This window comes from Canis lupus, chromosome 19 (assembly GCF_011100685.1).
Source record: "Canis lupus familiaris isolate Mischka breed German Shepherd chromosome 19, alternate assembly UU_Cfam_GSD_1.0, whole genome shotgun sequence".
Taxonomy (NCBI): Eukaryota; Metazoa; Chordata; class Mammalia; order Carnivora; family Canidae; genus Canis; species Canis lupus.
Window position 1 is genome coordinate 27326000 of NC_049240.1, and position 22609 is coordinate 27348608.

A 22609-nucleotide genomic window follows, 5' to 3' on the forward strand; every position below is an offset into this window, starting at 1 on the left:
CTCTTTTAAGTCTGGCATTCACTTCACTGTTCCAAATTTCTGAATAGAAAAATTTGAATGACATAGTTAGATTAGGTTAGATTAGATTAGATTAGATTAGATTAGATTAGATTAGATAGCCAGGTGGTATTATTCTTTTCCACAGGCAACCAACAACAGTAATGAACTTTGGGCTATGTCTTCTCTGGATTAGACACCTCTGTTGGTATCACTGGCGAATACTACCTTGCAAGGCACAGAAAGGCCCATAGAAGGACTGAGAGCTCTTCAGAGATGAGAGTGTAGACAATGTCCACCCTGGATCACAGTCTGATCTTAGCCCTGCTGGCATCTCCCATTCATTTTCCAAATACTTACATGTCATCCCAAGCAATAGTAGGAATTTAAGAAACCCTGGTGAGGTCAGCCCCAGGTGGACCTCACTGTAGTCCTCAACAGCTCATTGGTTTGGTTCTTACATTTTTTCTAGCAGGTCCTTCTTCTACCTGTCTACCTTTTAAGTCAATTTCTTTTTTTTTTTCTTTTTGGCGGAGTCACCATTTATTGCTGTGACCTCGGCTGGTGACAGCCCCTGCTGGCCCTGGGCCAGGTGTGTCCAGAGGTCCGCCAGGTGCAGGTGCCGGCCTCCCGGACCCCAAAACCCCACTGCGCGGGGGCTCTGCCCAAAGACAGAATTTTCAACGAAATCTCTTACAACTAGAGCCAGCACCGTCAGATTATGTCTTTCTAAATTATACTTAGAGTTCATTTCACAGTTTGACACACAATTCCCTAAATGGAAAACCTCGATTTTGTCATGTGTTTTTGTTTGGTGACCCCACAGAGACTATAAAACTATAGTAATCAGGGCTCATAATATTCATTTATTTTTTACTCATCACCTCTTACTCCTTGTGTGCTCCAGCCTGCCTCATTCCTGGCTTCCTCTCTTCCTGCTTCTCATTTTCAGTACCCTCCATCCATATGAAACCACTTAGAAATTCAGTTTTCTTTTGCTTTTCTTTTTCTCCCACATTCCTACAAAGACCAACCCAGGGCTTCTAGCTTCTAGCTTCTAACCCAGGCTTTAGCCTCTTTAACATTGGCATGTAGTCATCTGCCCTTAATCACTATATGCTGGTTCCATTCTCTTTGATCCCATGGCAAGAGTGTTCTTCCTCTCCTCTTGAATTCAGGCATGTCCTTGTGACACTATTTGGCTAACAGAATGTGAATGGAGATAATGTTTGCCGCTTCAAGGCAGAAACTTTCAACAGTGAATACACGCTTCCTTGTGCTTGTCTCTGCCATGGCAACCTGGATGATGGAGCCTCTGTCAGCATCACAGAATGAGGACACAATGGAAGAGGAGTCTCTGCCAATGTGAGATGAGCATGTAACACAGGCATGACACAACCACTGGTTATTTAAGGCCCCTGAGATGTTATTTATTACAGCAGCACAACTGAGCCCATCTAGACCATGTATTTGACTCAATAGCTCTCTTTTGTCGACCTAAGGACATTGTTTCACTTCTGCCTCCAATACTTATTCTATTTCTTGTCTGTGTTCCTGACAGGCCATAAACTCCATGAGGCTATGGATTGTGTCCGTCTATCTATCCCAAAGGGCCACCACAGTGCTGGGCATATATAGCCGCCTTTTGAGAAGCACATGTTGAACGAATGAACAAAAAGTGTCCACCCAGTGTTGAATGCATCCTGAAGTTAACACTGGTATTCCTGGATGTTTGCCCAGTCTGTGGGTAAATCGTGACTACTCACAGTTGTGGCAGGTGGCACCAGTATAGCCCGTGTTACTGCAGTTACAGTAGAAGGTAGTCCAGGACTGTGAGCAGAATCCTCCGTGTTCACAGTAGTTCGGCAAACACCTAACGGAAGATTAAACCAAAAGCAAACAAAATAAACCAACTCAGTTGAAATGACAGGAAAAAAAAATTAATATCCAACTGCATGAATTGATAGTAGAAATTGGTCTGCTGTATGTCTGTATGTATATAAGTCAGACTTGAGCAACAGTAAAATAATTCTGGGCTTCACCACAGAGGTAGGTACATCTAACACTATGTGTCATGAAGGCTCAGAGCTGATTTAGGTGATGACGTTGGGCATTTCAACATTGGGGCAAATTGCCATTGACTTAAAGTTTATTTGAAGTGGTCAGAATTCATAAGATTTTTTTCATTTACTATAGAATAAACTGTACAAAGATCATGATTTTTACATTTTTGAAAGGTTCTGCACTTTTAAAGGGATGGGGAAAGGAGCAGATAATGGAGGTCACTGTCCTCACGACTCTCTTTTGGGTGATGGCCAAGAATCTATTTTAAACTACACACAAAATCTGGAAACATGGTACCTAATCATTTAACCTGCGGGGAAATTCTGTCATTTCACCAAATGCCAGCCCACCCTTAAAATGAGGCCTCTACTACTTACAATGAAAACAGTATGACTATGCTGAAAAATATTTTCACCACATGTGTTAAGAATGCTCTCAAGCATTCATAGAATCTGACCTCACAATCACACTCAAATGGCTCCATCTTAAGCATATATTTCAAAATATAAAAACTAAGCGTGCTAATTATCATCATTCACAAGGAAGTCATGATGAATCAATATAAATGTCCAACACTGGAAAATTTCTTGAGGACGTTGTAATACATAAAATTAATGGGTTATCATACAGCTACCACAAACGGTTAGCAAAAAGGATTATAACAGACTGAGACTGGATTAAATGAAAATTCAAGATATGAGGCATGGCCACGACAAAGCAAACCAAACACTGATGGGAAGGACAGATGTCATGTGTTACTTGAAGTAATGGGATTAGAGGCAATGTTCCTATCTTCTGGACAAAGATCGTGGGCATCAGAGTCACTTATATCTGAATTCAAATCCCAGCTCAGCCATTGGCTTTGGACAATTCTCTTCACTCCCTACATATGTGATTTAAAATCCCAGGAGCACCTGGTGGCTCAGTGGTTGAGCGTCTGCCTTTGGCTCAGTTGTTATCCCGGGGGGGATCGAGTCCTGCATCAGGCTCCTTGCAGGGAGCCTACTTCTCCCTCTGCCTATGTTTCTGCCTCTCTTTCCATGTCTCTCATGAATAAATAAATAAAATATTTTTAAAAATCTACACAGCAGGCACTATTGTTACCAAGAAATAACCTGGTGAGTGCTCAATACTTGTAATGAATAAAATTAAGACCAAAAGCAGTGATAAATCCTGGAGTTCTTGAAAAAAAAAATATTTAAAGGGAAAAAAATCCCACAGATTTAAAAGGGGAGAAGGTGTGAGCAATGAAGCTATAGAAGTAGTCTAATACAATAAAAGGGTTCATTGTGTAGCCTCTGAGAATGTGAGCCAAGCAAAAGTAAGACGATTTATCGTAAATGCCCTATATAGGTAGGAAACCCTCCAGCAATGATTGTTTCAAAGCCCAGAAACTAATATTCCTGCATATGTTCAGACATATTATTAGAAATTTTCCACTCAGCACAGCAAACATGCAATTGTGCTGACAGGGCTTATGTTTGGGAAAAGCATATTGGTAACTCCATGGTATCCAACTATGGCTTAAGGAATAGAAGGGGAAAGAAAGGAACCAGTAAATTTTCTACGGAACATGTTCACAGAAACCAACTGATCAACACATAAACAAAAACAAGGGGTCCTCTTCCTTACTCCAGATTTTATCCTTCCTCTTGATTCCCATTCCCAGCTCCTGATCTTGGCAGAAAGGGAAAGAAACAGGTTCATCACTGAGATAGACCTCCCTGCCCCCAGTAACCTTGTGCTGTGAGGAGTTATAGAAACTTGAAGCATCAGTGTCCTCTGATGGACAGGACAGTGTCCTGTCCAAGTGAGGACCTCTGCCTCAAGGTGTGCCCTGACTGAGAGCCTGAGGGGCAAGCTCATGAAAACCCATTCGCCCTACATCTTTCTTCCCTTACATCCTGGCATCTGCCTGCTTCTGAATTATGCTGATCCTGCAGTGCATTTTCTCCATAGTTTTCCCCTCTGGAACTTTCAAGGCCTGTCTTTATCCCCATCCCCCCATCCAACTCCATTCTACTCCCCTTCCTCCAATGCCAAATACACCCCCACACATACACTCATGCACACACTCACACACACTCCATAGTTGGTAAATTATACTATTATTTGCTCCTCTTCCTCCTCCAACATAAAATTAATTGCTTTAAAGATGGAAACCTGACGAACACCTGAGTGGTTCAGTTGGTTAAGCATCTGGCTCTTGGTTTTAGATCAGGTCATGATTTCAGGGCCGTGAGATCAAACCCCGTGTCAGGATCTTCAATCAGAGGGAAGTCTGCTGTAGACTCTCTCTTCCTCTCCCCAACACTCCCCCGCCTCACTCGCTCTCTCACGTAAATAAATAAATAAATTTTAAAAGAAAATAAAGATGGAAATTTGAGCAAAGCCAGGTCTGTAGGCATTTAATCCTATGGTTCTCTTGATTTCAGTACCAAGAAGGTTCAGGCCACCTCTTTTTAATGGCTGAAGCTATAAAATAGAAAATTCAGAAGTTCTCTGGGGCCATGTTTTCAGCCACAAGAAGAAAGTTTGTGTGCAGTGTACAGAAAGAGAGAGAGAGAGAGAGAGAGAGAGAGAGAGAATATGAATACTGGAGTACAGAATGCAGCAGAAAAGACAGATGGAGAGTGCTGACAGTACTTGTGTGGCTGGTTCCTATTGTTCCAAGATTTGGTTGCACCCCTGAACTTTCTGAGGACTGCCTGTTTTCATCTGTATCAATATTGTGAGATAACCCAAGATCTAGAAAAACCCCCATTCCATTCAGGCTAGTTCAAGGCAGGAATCTTAACTTTTTATAAAACAGCATCCTGTAAATACAAAAAGAAGTGAAAGCACACGCTTTCCCCTCTATTCAACACTTTTAAATATTTTAAAACTCAAGATTGACAAATTCATTTGGGCCTGTAGTAGGAGGGGCCTTGGGGAAAACAATAAGAAATATCTGGACACTTTGAACACATCTTTTATAAGCCTCACATAGACTTTGTTTTGCAGGGTTAATAAACTCAATTTACCAAGAAAGTGTAGGAGAGAAATTCATTGCTTATGGTCACTTTAAAAAATATAATATACTTCTGAAAGAAAGAGTACTTTGCTAAAACAAAATCTAATATGTCTAGAACGAGAAGAAAAAAATGAATGGATGCTTCTAGCTTGGTTCATTTTGGTTCAACACAGACTATGATTAGAAAAACTCATCTGTAAAGCTGACACTCAAAATAAAAGATGCATAACCCCAATTTGCTTATTTAACAAGGACGGTTTTATGAGTATAATTTCCATATTCTTTAATCAGTTTATTAAACTGGTGTTTTGTTTCTTTTTCTCCCTACTTGCCATAAATTGCGCACTGAAGGCATGACCCAGAAAGAGAACAGAGGTACAGAAGTAAGAAAGGCCCATTAAAGGTGAGCGCTGTCACAATCTTAGGGGTAAGGCCCTCACTTCAAATTGTTAGGAGATAAGTACTCTGAATTCCTATCTCCTAAAATTCTAATGATAGTTCTTTTTTATTTTATTTTTTTAAGATTTTTATTTATTTACTTTTTAATTTGAAAGAGAGAGCTAGCATGAGAGAGAGAGCACAAGCAGGGGAGAGGGGCAGAGAAAAAGAGTCCCTGCTGAGCTGGGAACCTGATACGGGACTCAATCCCAGGACCCCAGGATCATGACCTGAGCTGAAGGCAGATGCCCAACCATCCAAACCACCCAGGTGCGCTTTAATGATATTTCATATCAGACTGAATCTGGATGGATGTGCTTTCGCTAGGTGCACACTGTCTAACAAAGACAGCCTTCAGCAAGATCAAGACACTTATTCACACTGGTTACTGTCACCTTTTTGCCATATATCATAAAATGCAATTACCTTTAACCAGCCTTTTAACTATCCTAATGACATTTAACCAAACATTGTTTTCATGGCTAATCCATAAAATACATCCACCAAGAGTCAATCTAGGTTTGCCTTCTCAGAAACTTTCCTCTTAGAAATAATCTTGAAATGAAACTTTAACTTTAACATCTCACAACCATATCTGAGATGTTGCTTTAATGGTATTATTTTCCCTGTTTAATAAATGAAGAAAGTAAGACAAGATGAGGATAAATAACTTGCCCAAGTGTGAAGTGACAGAGCCAGACACATGAGCTATGCTAGTTGTCACTGAAGCCTGTATTCTCAATGACCATGCATCCTCTATCTACCAAATGCCAGATGATCCACCTCCTTAAAAATAAACTCCCAGCATGCATTAAAGCACCATTTCGGCAAAGAATGGGAGGGAGGGGAGCCTCACATAGTTGCCCACTGATTCGAGAAACTCATTAGCAAACTTGGACCTGTGAGGTTAGAGTTTTTAAAGATACTTTTGGTAGGTAGAGAGGTCTTGATGATAGTGACAAAGGGTTAATTGGCAATAAACAAACTGAACTAGAGAATAAAGGATATATTTATCATATAATTAGCTTAACGATATATAATTCATTCTACAAATTTTATAAATTCGGTGATGAAAAATAGAGAAAAGAGGTTTTGACTCTATTTTCAATCCTTTTCATAACCAAAGTGTTGAATTCTTAAAATAATAAGAAATTCTTAAAATACAGCTACTACTAAGCTAGCCCCTGTCCCTGTTCTGCTCTTACTTTGATTTTTTTTTTTCAGATGACAGAGACTTCCTCTACATTTCATGAGTTAATGTGATTGCTTCTAGTCTCTGCATGCTTTCTGTAGAATGGGCATTTAAGTTATCACAAGTAAGACAAAGCTATGGCATAATATTAAAATAAACTTCTTAATTGTAAAATCTTACAAATAGAGAAAAATGCAAAACCCCAGCAAGGTCTACTAAGCAAAATGGAAAGTAAATTTAGGATCCAAATTTAGCCTTGAATGCAGGGCTATGGGCTTGACGGACAGCCCACCAAGATGTCCTGGAGTCCTTGACTGAGCACCCATACATACACAGCACTCAGGATGCTCCGCTGGCATCAACAAGGATCATGCTCATATCTCCATCACTCAGGATAATAAGTATCTTCTTTATTATTATTTTTTTTAGTATCTTCTTTAGACATGACATTTTTAATTTACAAATTTCTGAATTCAGTATCAAAAGTTTATGATAATCAAAACCTTAGTATTAATATTTGGGAGTTAAGAAGGAGTAAGGTACTGAAAGAGAAAAAATGGTCCCAAAGCTGATCTCAGCCAGAAATGTCTATATGATGTGATCTGTGTCTTCCTGGGAAGAAACTAGTGTTCTTGACTTTGATAAAATGCCTAAGCATATTTATAATGGAGTTTAATAGGATTAAGACCAATGTCGGTCAATGGTCAACCTTAAAATGAACCTAATTTAAACAGTCTTGCAACAAGTCAAGGAGTCTAATTATAATTACTTCATTTTTTTAAAAATTCAGTCTAAGAAGGGATATCTTTAAAAGGCCCCTAAAAACTTGTCCTCAAAATGGCTCCTTCCAAGAATGAGTCTTTGAATTGACCAGAGATGGGTCTTTTCTCTTGTAGGAAGATTGTAATAAAACTGAAAAAAATTAATAGTTCTTTAGTATTTGTAATTTTTAAGGGAATTTGGCTTATTTAATATAAGCCTTGTAAACTCCAATTTAAAAAGTATAGAATAACTGATTTAGACCTTAAAAATCTTCCTTAGTAGAACATCTAATATAAATTAAATTCACCAAAATTAAATGTTCATTTTCTGGATACTTAACTTTTAGAAATATCCGTGGCATTCTATCTTTTAATGCAGTAAATTGCACAACTTAGAAAGGCAATAAATCATATTATAAATGTAGTTAATATATTGGAAGGTATTTAAGTAATTAAATCCATAAACGGGATTTTTCAAAGAGTTTTTAGACCTGTGTGCTAATACTTGCTAGACTTCTAAGTAGAATATAATTTTATAAGCTGAATTTTTAAAAAGTAAAAAAGAAAACTTTAAAAAACAAAATTTTGAATTTGTAACTTTAAGAATTTCAGTATCACTCTGAAACAAAAATAACCTTACAAAATCCTCCTTTGTGGATACCACATTCATCACACCTGTGCTGGTTGATTATTTAGGTATTAAATCTTACCTCCCTAACCCACTTTGTGGGAGAGCACCATGCCCATCCACAGGCTCTGCACAGCACCCCTGAGCTTCACCCTGAGAACAACTTCTTTTTGCTGACCTCTGAATTCTGTCTCTAGTTCCCCTGCTTCTCTGTGTCTCTGTCACATTAGTGAGTACTTTTTGGTTGAAAACAACAGATTTTAGGTTCAATCTATTAACCAAATTCTCCTCCCAAATGCCCTAATCTCCCCTAAACAATAGTGAAGTGAATCTGTCTCTTCAAAACTAGACAACCTTGGATTTTATTTTATTTGTCTTAATTTTCAAGTGTCAGGGAAAAAAGCATTATCTCCTTTAATTTGTATTATTTTTTAAAATATTGGATATTTATCTTTTTATTTTCTTTATGTTTATGAGTATTTTCTCTTATTTTACACATTGCTCCTCTATGGCCTTTGTTAGTATTGCCCTCTTATGCTCCTTGCTGTTCATGTAACTTGGGAAGCCATTTACCATTAACGCATTTCCAAAATTTAGCTTATGTACGTACTTTGACTTAGCAATTCCACTTGAGATAATGCCCCCAAAATACTTTCTTATGTGCACAAAAATATATGTATAATTATTGGGGTGCCTAGGTGGCTCAGTTGGTTAAGCATCCAACTCATGATTTTGGCTCAGGGTCCTGGGATTGAGTCCTGTGCCAAGGCTTCTTGCTCAGTGTGGAGTCGGCTTAGAATTCTCTCTCTCCCTCTGCCACTTCCCTATTCACATACAAGCATGCAAATGTGTGTGCTCTCTCGCTCTCTCTCTCAAATAAATAAATAAATAAATAAATAAATAAAATCTTTTTAAAAACACATATGTAAAATTATAGTTATTATTAACAACTTAAAAAAATGGAGCCATAGTCCACCATTTGGGGAATGGTAAAGAAATGATGGCATCTCCATACTATGGCATTATAAGGCAATTAAAATGAATCCATACATGTATACGTAAGGATATTGGAAAGTTCTACATGTATAATATACTTTTAAGTACAGAAAGCATATTGCAGAATATCATATGTAGCTTCTACTGTTACTGCCCTCATTGTTATAAGGAGAAAATAAAGTCTAGAAGGAAATAGTCCAAATTAGTAATCTGCTAATAGTGGTTAAGTGTGGGAATAAAAGTTACCATCCCATTCTTCGTTTATTTCTGGGTTCGTCATGGCTTTTACAATGAAACTGGAAATAAACTTATACAGGTGCTTACATTTCACATTTTATTTTGATATTAGACAATAGCAAAGAGACCTCATTCACTTAAGAAATGGTCTCTAAGAAGAGTGAGTCAGGGTGTCCCAAGACATATTCTCAATACAGGTAGGAGACCAGCTGAACAAGAGAGGAGGTTCAGGTGAATGGATCTTATTTTCTGCATAAAGCCACTGAGGCTCAGTGAGCTCCCAAGTCACCCTCTAGAGCACAGCAGGCACTCAAATCCAGGTCTAAATGAACATCTTCTACCTCCTTCAGTAAACTCTGAAAATAAAATTCAGTGAGTGAGACCTCCCTGTTCCTTGGAACAAAGCCCACCTGGTAATATGCTCCAAATATCACATTGATTATGGCTCTCTATTGATTCATGTACATTTTTAAAGTCTCTTGAAAAATTAAAAGAAAAGGGTCTTTTGTCTGAGAAAATCAGCACAATGGTTAACTGTGTGTCCCTGAGTACCTATCCTTCTATTACAGTTATTTAAACATGTGCACTGTTAGGCACATGAACACACATATCCCAAAAAAATCCCCAACCTGAACACAGCTAGAGGAAGTCATCTGTTTAGATCAGCCTAAAAAAACACTGTGTATTTCTATAAACACCTACAGAAATGTTTTTTTCCTCAGTATGAAATTTCCCTCTTCCTCATTCCCCATAACAGATTGAAATGAATAGGACATCTATTGGCAGGCCTCTGAAATTCCCAAATGTTCAGATAAATGGTTACCTATAAATGAGTCTGAATGTATTTATGCTCCATTGAGTTACTTCCCTTTTTAAGAATTCTCATCCCTCCTTTATACAGTTGAAGGTCAGTTTCAATTTCTATATGCTTTCCTTAGAGACAAAAAGAACAAAACATTTCAATAGTCCTCAAAATGCAAGCTGACTAATGTAAGCTTTTTAATGAAGCTCATACATTAAAAATCAGCTAGGTTGTGTTCCTTTGTCTGTTTGCTTTAATTAGCAGCCAACTGCATTGATCTTATTTTGATCAGATAGCTTCTCTGAAAGCTTTTGAAACCTATTTCTATGCCTCTCCATTCTAACAATTACCATAATCTCATTTTACCCCCACGGTTGGATCTTCATTATAATTGAAATTTGTTGTAATTACAGCAGATGCAGACATTAAGGAATTAAGTGAATAAAAAGAAAAGTGTCAGAAGTCAGTTTCCTAAATTTCCAAGGGTCTAGTTCACAGCAGGGAGCCAATTGTCAATTGTTGCCGAGTAGATCCCCAGATAATGGACAAAGTAATGGTGGTCAAAGGAGTGTGCTGAGCACATCAGGGATCCCAGTATCACTGCCTGGCTTCCAGACAGAGCCCAGCACCCACAGCAGGCACTCCGCCTCCCTGTCCTGGCTTTGGACGGTAAAATGGAACAGTCCTCTCCACACATCGGCAAACCTAAAGTTTATGACCAAGAGCTGCTCAGTGCTCTTCAAAGGCCATGTCTTCAAAGCAGAAGATGTTGTGATTCAAGAAGAATAAATCAGCATTCGCTATTCCCATGCTGTTAATATGAGAAGTAAGCTGAGACCATGAAACTAATACCAAATCATTGCTATTTGATTACAAAGATACGTGTCTCTTTCTCCAAATAACAAAATAATGTTTTTTAAAAATCACAAGGGAAGAGAATTCCCTACTAGCTTGATACGGATCATTTTGACCAAATAAGGCAGAATGGAATTTCCCTAATTAATTAATTTGTCTCAATGGCCTAGAAGTGCTTCATTGGAATGGAAACATACCACATCGTTTACAGACAGGTTCTGGACTATGGGGAAGAAATTTGGTCTGGGTTTATCTACTACATATCAATAAGGTAAATGATTTTCTGCGCCTCACAGTGTAATGATTTTGTTTAGCATATATAATTGAGATGACATCTCAATTGTTAAAGTCAATCAGGAAATGCAAACAATAGAACTTTCCAGATTACCAGAATGGTCTTATTCTTAAAATTTAGACCATCATTCATATCCCACTACGAATGGGAATAATTCTGTTGTCTGGCTCATTGCTTCCAATTTTTTTTTTCTTAAATGTGATACAGTGGGTCTGGGGTAGAAACTGAGATTCTGCATTTATAATAAGCTCCCTAAAGATGCCAGAGCTGCTGGTCCTCAAAGTGCAGTGAATACCAAGGATCTAGTTGAGGTCAAGTTCAAGAACCATCCTGTAGAGATGGGTCAGAAGGATTGCAAATTATGGAGATTTCTCTTTTCCCTTTTCTAGTTCTCGTGTTCTTTTTGCAAATGTTTTTAATTCTTTTAGCTTTAAATTAAAATAGAGTTTTCCAATGTACTTTGTATGAGATTTAATTTTTTAAAGGTTTTATTTATTTATTTAAGAGAGAGGGTGCAGGGAGGGACAGAGGGAGAGGGAGAGAGAGAATCTCAAGCAGACTCTTTGCTGAGCTGGAGCCTGACACAGGGCTTGATCTCAGGAGTCTGAGATCACGACCTGAGCTGAACTCAGATACTCAATATTTGAGCTACCCATGTGCCCCTATATCAGATTTTAATATACTGCACTCACAATTTGCTAGTTTTGTGCCCAGGCTAACCCTGGAGACCCTGATGTCAGTCTTTTTCTGCCTTCCCTGTGTATTTATGGGAATAAGAATGTACAAGTATTATCTATGAGAAAGGATGCTGCACTGCACCAGCTGGGTGCCATCCGGTCTGCTCAGGCCGCAGAAGGTAGAGCAGCTGAAGGGAAGGCCCTGCTACACTTAAACCCACTTAAATCCATTTAAACCCAGCCAAGCTCAAGAACATCTGCTAGCCACATGCTCTTTCCACTGTATAATAACAGAGCAAGAACAAGTGAATGGATGAACATGACACCAAAAAATTGTCATATTATAGAAAATGATAGCACTGGCTATGCATTTATCTGGCTTTTGTATTTATAAGAAATGAATACAGGTCTCAAATTTGAAATAAAAAAAATTGTACCTACTCTTGAACACTTCTGGATAAATCTTCATGAAATATATCAGCTATTTTAGGGAAAGGCATTCGAAACCTATATCAGATGGCAGCTACTTACCTATGTGAATCAGGATCTTTGTAATATTTAGAAGAGCCACATAAAATGAGTCCTGAGGCTAAGGCACAACTACAATGAGTGACCACTCAGTCAAAATGCCTCATTGTTTTCATAGACAAAGTTTAGAAATATTTAATTTGATGTTCAAATATTGCTTTTTTTCTTTTATAAATAGTCCTATAATTTTATTTGGCAGAATAAAAAAAAATTCATTGATGAAACAAGAAAGAAGGAAAACCTCTCAGATACAAGACAAGAAGGACACAGGTTATGATTGGGTTCATCAATCTTCTTTCAGGTTTTATTATCCAGACTCCTCCAATGTCTTATTTTCCTGTGGATGCTAGTGCTGGCCAGGCTGGCCCTGGCTGCTACAGTCACTGTCATGGCCCCCAGAATCTACAAAGAGTGGGGATAGACAAGACACCAGCAGGGCCTGGATTATATGGGATGCTGATCAATTTGAGCATGTTTATAAGGTTATTTAATTTTTCACTTTAAAGGTCATTTCATATTGAATTTGAGCTGTTGTTTAAGGACTGGAGAATTCATGGCTCTACCAGAGGCTCTCATTTTTTAGCGTGGGGACTCTACTATGACTCAGGGCTGGTCTGGGACTGTCCCCTTGCATCCTTGCAGAAGGACAGTGTGGCCTTCCTCACTGGGGAGGGGACTGGGTGCCCTTCAACAACCCAGACTTCAGATTAGGAGGATCTAAGTTCAAATCCTTGTCTGTCATTTTGTAGCTTGTATGACATTCAAAATTGTTTATGCTTTCCTGAGCTTTAATTTCTTCGTTAGCATAACCAAGGCAAAAATAATCTCTAAATCATTTTGAAAATTAAATCAGGCCTGACAGAACATGAATAAGTGTCAATAAACTCATTATTTTTTTTCATGGATACTTATAGGTGGTTTATGACACAGACCCAGACTGTGTATTTTATTTTCTTTCTTTTTGTAGTAGATATGTTTTGCCCAGTACATGAAGAGAGACGTTTGGTCTGCTAAGCTGGGTTTGCTACTTGGCCTGTCTATGCAGATCTGACATTTCCATTCTCTGTTGCTAACCTCAGGAGTTGCTAAGAAAGGTCACACTTCATCTTTGCTCATTTAAGTTTCATCAGTGTCCTGTCCACTTGAGCAGCAAACCTGGCTTCCTGCTCTGTTTGAGTTAAGACCTGTGTCTGGGACTTGAGAGGTAAGATAGCAGAGACCAGAACCACTCAGGCGCCATGCCCTGCTTAGTGGCCAAACCACTGGCCACAGACAGTTGCTAATGATTCCACTCACAGCCAGTGAATAGTTTCCTTGGTCCCTGACTTTGTGTCTGTTCTGGGCAGAGGCCCCAAATCTGAGCTAAAATGCTATGACCCTTGCACATGGAGATTATGAAGAACACAAACAAGAAATAAAATACGGAATCTTTCCTATGACCATCATATATATACATTTTTTCCTCTTTCAGCTTGTTTAGATTCTTTATTATCTAACTTACAAGTATGGAAAATATGATATGAAAAGCCTTCTCTTCAGAAGAACCTTAGTTGAAAGTCCTCAAAACATAAGCCATCCTAGGTCAAGGCAGGGGCACAGGCTCACAGAATACAGTTAAGAGTGGAACCCCAAGCAGCAAGGAGAACAGGGATGCAGCTGGACCTCAGAACAGGCAAACCTGTGCAGGTGAACACAGCTAGGGGATTCTCTGCTCCCTGGCCTTTGCTTTGCTCTGTGGGTTGACTTCCTTCAGTCTGCCTGTATCTTATCTTCCCCGATGAGGCATGAAGTATGACTGTGAATGGCCAAGTTTTGACATAAGGTGTCCTCTATTAGGAAGGGATTTTTCTCTCTAATGTCAAGTTTGGGACTCCTTAGGGGAGACCAGTTTAGCCCAGCTCAATGGGTCAATCCACTCTGGCCAAGGGCCAGGAACCATGTAAGAGTACAGTTCTACAGAAGTATGTGATGGGAAGGGAAGGAGAAAGAGCAGTTCCAGATAATAAAGGATGAGAGGTCCTAGACACAGAAAATTATAAATGGCCTCTAAAGGACTGCCCACAGTCCCCATTTTAACACAGGAATCTGCACACTGCCTGCATTCACTGGTTTTCAATTTTGCATAAGAACCTTCCCTGTCAGGTACCTTGGTGGCTCAGTGGGTTAAGCCACTGCCTTTGGCTCAGCGCTTGATCTCAGGGTTCTGGGATCAAACCTGGCATCCAGCTCCCTGCTCAGAGGGAGTCTGCTTCTTCCTCTGCCCCTCCCTGCTTCTTGTTTTTTCTCTCACTCTCTCTCAAATAAATAAATAAAACATTTTTTAAAAATCTAATCTCTGTCATTTTAGGCTGAGTTTAAGTGACATCCTAAAACTGTACACGTGTTCCAAACCTACACTAATCTGTCTCTTCTCGAAATTAGTAATCCATATGGCAAAGTTCAGATTGTAACTGTTCATTAACTGTATTTTTCTTCCATTGCAATTGAATGGCATGCTGACAGTTCTCTCTGATGTATTTTTATTTATTTTTTATTTTTTAAAGATTTTATTTATGTATTATTGAGAGAAAGAGAGAGAAAGAGAGAGAGAGGCAGAGACACAGGCAGAAGGAGAAGCAGGCTCCATGCTCGGAGCCTGACGTGGGACTCAATCCCGGGTCTCCAGGATCATGATCATGACCCAGACCGAAGGCAAGCGCTAAACTGCTGAGCTCTAGGGCTTTAGGAAATAACTTATACACTGTGCTCTTCCCTTTAATGCCTGAATTTCCCCAAATAATTATATATGTGAAAAAAATATTAACTTCTCTACCATATATTAAATGTTATATTTGGCATGCTAGACTTAGTGTTAGGCTATCACAGTAATTACTTCAGCTAAAACAACCCTGTAAGACAGTTATCACTATCTCTAGGAAAGTGAAGATCACATATTAAATAGCTTATTTAAGATTATAGAAGTGTAAAAGGCAGGCTATAAATCTGGGCGTGTACAAACCAAATGCAGAAGTTCTATGCAACAAAATTAGAAGGAGAAAAGAGGCAGAGGAATCACCTCAATTTGTTTTATTGAGAAAAATGAAAAAGGAAGTCTAATGTCTGCTTATGACACTCTTGTTCTTTTTAATGCTAACTTTTGAGGTCACTATGTCTACACTACTGACCACCTCCCAGTGTTTACTCTGATGTACTTACTATATACATAAGGGCATCATGTCGAAAAGTTTATTATGTGGATGAGTAGTTTGTGGAAAAAAGGGTCAAATATACTTGTGAAATTCTGAACTTCTAATTAATTCACCTCTTGTACAGCTTTTAAGTGCATGGTGCACATTCATACACACACACACACACACACACACAACACAACCACCACCACATGACACATTGAGAAATCCTGCAGTAAAGAAACCCATTTAATTTTACTTACTCCAGCATTTCTCAAACTTATTTGAACAAAGCAATTGGTTTTCCGAGAATATCATTAACATCAGGCAGAACTAGGAGTGTTGTTTCCCACTGTGTAGAGAAAATTTGGATGCAACTGTATTATGATGAGCAAAATAAGGAAATTTGTTTAATCTGCTGACACAATATTTCTGAATGACTGATCAACAGACATCCTGGGGTGTTGGATAAAATACAGATTCCATGTCTCCATCTCATTTGGACTAATGAGAATTTCTGGGGTTGTAGAGCCCAGAAATCTGCATTTTAAAAGTGCATTTCAAGTGATTTTTATGCATTCTAAAATTTAAGCTACTCTCCAATAGGCTGGGGTCAAATCTTAAGATTACTTTCCACTGATAGCATTGGAAATTGTGCTAAGTTTACATCTGCAGTCTGGTATGAATCTTTATGTGAGGCCGTTTGTGCTGGTACAAATAATCAGGTGAAGTCAACTATTTGCCTACAGAGACCACATTAAATGGCCTTTACCTTGGAAAACATCCCATCCAAGGATGGGTATCAACCTGCAAGCACTATAATCCAATCTTCACGAATTACCAGGACCGTTAATCACCAGTATTGTGACTCATGCAAGTGAATCTAGCAAGACACAAGTGTGTACTAGAATTCCAATTTGTGGATTTACATTGAAGAGTATAATTTACAAAGGGCTTGATAGTTCCACCAGATTGTCCAATATGTCCTTTTCGTGTAGGTAAGGAATCTTCATGGATTGCAAAATAGTAGAAGGTCAGTCAGTTAAACTTGAAATCAGAATAAGGATGGTGCCAGAATTTCTGGGTTTAATGTCAGTACTCTCTGACAGACAGACAGATCCAAACCTATGTTAGTGAGTGAACTCACACAGATTTTGTTGGCCTCAAGTCCACTTCTTACTCCAAATTGCTTGGATTCAGGCATGCAGCTTTTAGAGATCTAACAATAACTAACTTTAGAATATTCTATGATACTTGAGATTTTTAAAAAGTGAAGATTCTCTTCCTTAAAAAATTAGAAACTAAAACCTTATTGATGATATATAATTAGATTATAAGTACATATTTGCTCAAAATATATCCTTATTTTGAAGGCAATTCTGAACTGGTAAACAGACACAGCAAAAGAATACATGGTGTAGTAGAGTTATCTCTTACATAATGTAAGGGTTTTGACGTTTGAACTAATAACAGTTAAAGCACTTGTCTGCCCAGAATCTTGGGAGAAATTAAGGCAAAGAGTAATATGCTTGTCTCTTCTGATATAAATGTCTGTGAGGAAATTTATAGAAAGGTAAACCATGGTCATATACAGCTTGGGTGGCTACAGTTGACATTATATCCACTCACTGGGTCTTGATTCTGAGGCCCATGCCTAATCTGTAGAGTTACCCCAGGTGCAGCCCTAGGTTGCTAACTTAGGGGAAAAACTATAGCTCCATGAGGACTCGCACCAGCAGAGAGTCTAGTCCTGTATTATCCAATAGGGTAGACACTAGTCACACATGCCCATCTAAATGTAATTTTATTAAAATTAAATTAAATTAAAAATTCACTCCCTCAGCCATGACATCCACACTTCAGGTTCTCAATAATTACTAGTGATTAGGTGTAGACAACATAAAAGAGATCCTTTCCATCACTGCCCAATGTTGCATTGGGCAGTAAAGTTCTAGTCTAATTAGTATTCAATTCCTTGAAACAATAATTTATATTACATCCCCATAGGCTTCATCCATTCCTAGGGAGGGAGAGTGAGATTCATGATGGTCCTTCACTCTGACTTCAGGAGTACAAGAATGCAGGTGTTGCATTTGATGCCATTAATTCAGGTATGATTTGGCCTGTCATAGTTGCTGTGTATCTTCAAGATAATCCATTAAGAACTATGAGATGTTTGGCTTAATTTTGACAGGGCAACACTATTCCTTTTATTTCCGAGTTGTTTGGGAGCCCATTAGCTTCTAATGAAAATACTTGCTAACTATATAATCTTAAAAAAGTCACATAACACCTATAAACCTCGGTTCTCTCCTTTATAAAATGAGAATGGTTTTATTTTAAACATTTTAATATAGGTCTTCATAGATTTGAGCAAGATAATTAGCAGAGGATAAAACCTAGCATGGCACCCTGCCCATGGTTGAATTCTACTAAATTTAGGTGATTCCAGGTATAGTATAAAAACAACCAAGAGAAAAACTTCATAGGAAAAGAAAAAAATGCATCTTAAATATTTTACGGAGAGACTTTATATGGCATTTAGCAAAAGTTGGAAGTAGCTTTCTATGTTACTAGAAAACACTAGAGAATTTGACATAGCCCACTGAATAATAACAATGTTGTTTAAGTCTCTGCCAGGCACTTCAGAAAAAGAAAGAGAAAAAATAAAGCCGTGACAGAGTATGGATTGTATATGATTCTGAAGCTGCTCTCTGGGCTCGCAGGAAACCTTTACTCTTCTTCAATGACTTCACTTGCAGATAAACAGCTGACAGAGTTACAGACACACTGGCACCCCTCAGTATTATTATTTTTTTTATCCCACTCCTAATAGGTAAACAGTGCCAATTTCTCAAGCCTTCCAAACTCAGCCTCCAGGAGGCTGTTGAGAGCTCACTGTATCCAGGGGGTGCACTCCCTAGATCCTATTACCAGAAGACTAGTGACATTCTTTGACAATCACAACAGACATTTTGTATGTTTCTCTGGAGCTGGATTCTATTCAGACTCGCCTTCTCTTGCAGAGCTGCCCCCACTTTTTTTCTTAAAGTATAAGATTGTAATAAGGATAATGTGCTCACATGCTTCCTTCCACTGTAATATTTATAGGCTACATTGCTCAAATACATTGCTCTGGTTTGCTTGTCTAATTTTATGATGGCCTTGCTAAACAAAAATACTCTTGCTTGCTAGTGCTTACAGAAGGAGCACTTAACACCACGTGAACGATGACAGCTGGCACCAGCTGCTTTTATTAGGCACTCTATCTATTCAAATAGACTGATACTTCATGTGAACCACATTGGGAAGTCTTCAATATGAGAAAGAGGTGAAGGACTTTAATTCCCAAATCTTGGACAACCGTCTCCAGAGTTTGGGATGTGCAAAGATATTAAAGATTACTGAGTTCATTCCACCTCTCGAGGAAGTGTTACATCTAACTCCAAGAGGAGTGTTGACTTCTGGCAGTTACACACCCAGTTCATGTCCAGCTACTGATGGCAGATGCTGTTAAGGTTCAATAGATTCAACAATAATCGCAAAGCATGTGCTTTCAACAGAAGGCATCAGTAGGAATCAAGAACTTTCTCTGGGAAGGCAAAATATAGATACAAAACAGGTAACCGTCATGACTGGGAGCTAAATCAAAGAGAAACTAAAGTGCTAGAGACAGTCACAGAAGGAAAGGTCTTGGTGAACATCAGGCACTGTCAGGGATACTTGACAGAATAAGTGGGATCCGGAGGAGTTGCTGAGAGAGGGGCAGAATTTGGGCAAAAGGAAGGGAACTCCAGCCAAATGCCTGGTGCCTGGGAGCTGGAATGAGATAAGCTGCTATGGGGCAGGGAGTATGTTCATTTGGGGAATACCCTTCCACTACTGCTATTTTCACTTCTGCTTGCCTGTCAAAATGTAGCTCAGATGTGACTTCATGGCCCTCAGCACCATGAGTGTCCCTGTGAACAATGTCTGCTTTTTTGCCTGGCTTTCTTGCTCTTGAGTTTCCTACAGGCAGAGATTATATTATTATAAGTACATTGGAACACAGCAGAGGCTCAGTAAATGCATATAGATAGAATGATGCATTAATATAGGAGATAAAGGTGAACAGGAAAAGGGAGGAAAGGGGAGGAGAGGTCAAGGGGAAACCTCAAAAGGTAAGCAGGGGGACGTGGATCTTTGTATTTAATGCCTTGCTCCATCAAGTGCCAGAGAACATGTGACACGCATACACAGAATCTGAATTTCACCACAGTGAGACTTGTAATAAAATATATATTTCAAGAAGCAGAAGAGAGATTTTAAATTGCCACTAAGAGAATAGTTCTCCGCTATTTTATTTCCCTATCTAAAAAAGCACCTCTACATTTAGGATAATTCTATCAAGAAAAGTTGTGTTACAAATTCACTATGATGTGGAGAATGAAGTGGTTGCAAATGGGAAATTTAATGCAGCCAAGAGCTCTTCCATAGGGTTTCTTCTCATGGGTCCCCATAGGACCATGTAAAAATGTGGATTCCAGGAAAAGACATCATGGCATCACAGCTTTTAGAACTGTGAGGATTTGCCCTGCTTTTTATCAACGCTTGCTACCACTTTTCTCAGATGTCTCAGATGTTGAAGAATTATTTAACATCACTGGAAACAATAGTAATTTGTATTATCATCCTTACTATTTGCTCAAGTACCTGCCAACCACATGTTCTCATCCCCTGCCACCCACCCCCCCATGTGTGGATCTTCTCACAAGAACCCCAGAGTTGCAGCTTAGCATGAGTAAGCATGGTAATTGGAATGACCTTTAAAATGCATATGTTCCTGTCACTTTCAGATTCTTGGGCTTTACCAAACTGCCAGCTGAAATATCATTCCCACCATTATACTAGGGTTCATTTTGGATGGAAGATGTGGACTTGTGGCTTATTGTGTGTTTTCTTTCTATTTTGCTAAGCATAGTGGCAACCTATATAATACTAAAAATGAGCTACTAGAAAGGTAAAGGTGAATCCTTTAGCCATAGCAGGCAGGACAGCGTATGTGGGGGCCAGGGAGGATTAAGGAGATGCTACTATGCCTGGCAGGCAGAGGAATTCCCAGCACACTCATGTTTGAGGAAAATTTAAGGAATTTGCTTTCTGTTAAAAACCCAGTTAGAAAGAAAGCAGAACCTTTCCATTCCTTATAACCTCACCCTCACAGAAAATAGTGATTTCAGCAGAGGACCCACAGGCAGGGCATTGAGATCAGAATCACCAGTCAGAGGTTTGCAGGAGTCATTAGAAAGTGTAAACCTCTGAGAAAAGTCACTGATCCAGACTGTCAGTGACCTCAGAACAGTTCTTTTGGCAGAGTCTAAAGACAAGGACACCTACATCTCCTCTTCCTGACACACGGCCCCCACCTCCTTAAAAACTAGCTTTCCTCTCAGGCTCTTCTAGCACCTGTGTATTCACTTCATGCCAATCATCATATTTGGAAGCACATATGATTACGTCTACGATTATTTGGTCAAGATCTGTGTCTCTCTGTGGAGCTTCTGTAGTCAGGGATAGTCTACTCTGTTTGTGACATAAATACAATCTCAGGGATCCCTGGGTGGCGCAGCGGTTTGGCGCCTGCCTTTGGCCCAGGGCGCGATCCTGGAGACCCGGGATCAAGTCCCACGTCGGGCTTCCGGTGCATGGAGCCTGCTTCTCCCTCCTCCTGTGTCTCTGCCTCTTTCTCTCTATGTCTATCATGAATAAATAAATAAATCTTTAAAAAAAAATACAATCTCAGTTCCTACCCAGCACCTGGCCCAGCAGAGACGTTCCAAACACAAGATTTAAATGAATGAATGAATGAATGAATGAATGAATGAATGAAATATGCATGAATGACCCACAATTGTAATAAACAGACTCCTGATCTAAGAACACCAGGAAGACCACAGCCACTGTCTGTCTTGTACACCCTTGGATCTCCGGGGGGGGGGGGGGGGGGAAGGTGCCTGGCACATATGCCCTATGAAAAGATTTGCTGAATCTGTGGGTACCAGAGAAAGATTAGCAGAGCATGGACAGTCTCTCAGCAAGCAGGAACAAGAATACACCAGGACTCACTGGACAGGCTCATATTTTGTGTACTGTGTATGTAAATATCTGTGCAAATGGTGAAGCTGATGCATATGAATCTCGTTTCAGAGTGGGAGGTTCTGTAATTCTCAACAAAATTATTTGGTCAGATCTATAAACCTGAAGCTGATTAATGTCATCTGGGATTATTTTAATATTGAAAGCAAGGATAGGCTCTTATCCAATTATTACAGTGGAAATTATGTTATTCAGCATGGATAAAAGCAGGCAGCAAGACGACAATGACATTTTTGTCATAATAAAGCTAATGGTGTTCTGGACACATGAGGTATTGCACGAGTCTAGAGACTATAAAGTTTTATATGTCCATATTGTCTTGCATAACTATCTGCTTTACATTTGTAATGCTTCCCTTTGCATTTTCCAGGTGTTGAGATAATCTCCTGCTCCGTCCACAGTATATCCCAATGTTAGGAGAGAAAGACCCTAGTAAATCATGTTGAAGCGATCTGTTGACGATGAAGCTAAACCTGGAGGGAAGATTTCAAATCTGTAACTTGAACCAAGGGAAACCATTAATCACTTGTCCAAAAAAATAAAATGGGTTATGTATGTAGGTAAATTATTCAGAAAAGTGTCATCTTTTTCTGCCTGTATATGGGTTTTCTAAAATCTGGCCCGCTGAGATACATACAGACCCATCCATTTCTGTCTCCCTTGCTTTTAACTTTAAGAACTTTTATTTTCCTCCTCTCAGTCAATTCTTACCACAAGTCCAAGAGGTAGGCAGTAATAATATCGCATGGCTCTCATCAACCCCCTGGAGTGACAAAATTCACCCGTTGTCCCCGTTTGAACATAGAGGGAGCTGAGATATGCAG

At 39.1% G+C, this 22609-nt stretch overlaps 1 protein-coding gene and 1 long non-coding RNA gene across 2 annotated transcripts in view; one reads left to right on the forward strand and one right to left on the reverse strand.

Annotated features, from left to right (window-relative positions):
* The window catches only part of CNTNAP5 (contactin associated protein family member 5), a 785909-nt gene that overhangs the window by 317032 nt on the left and 446268 nt on the right, over positions 1-22609 (reverse strand). Inside the window, 1 exon segment of the mRNA NM_001048108.1 lies at positions 1764-1870. Within this exon segment, the coding sequence (NP_001041573.1) occupies positions 1764-1870 (107 nt within the window).
* Positions 1407-22327, forward strand: LOC119864470. Its single transcript, XR_005374053.1, has 3 exons — positions 1407-2046; positions 5426-5477; positions 22156-22327. It is a non-coding gene; the product is annotated as an uncharacterized LOC119864470 (long non-coding RNA).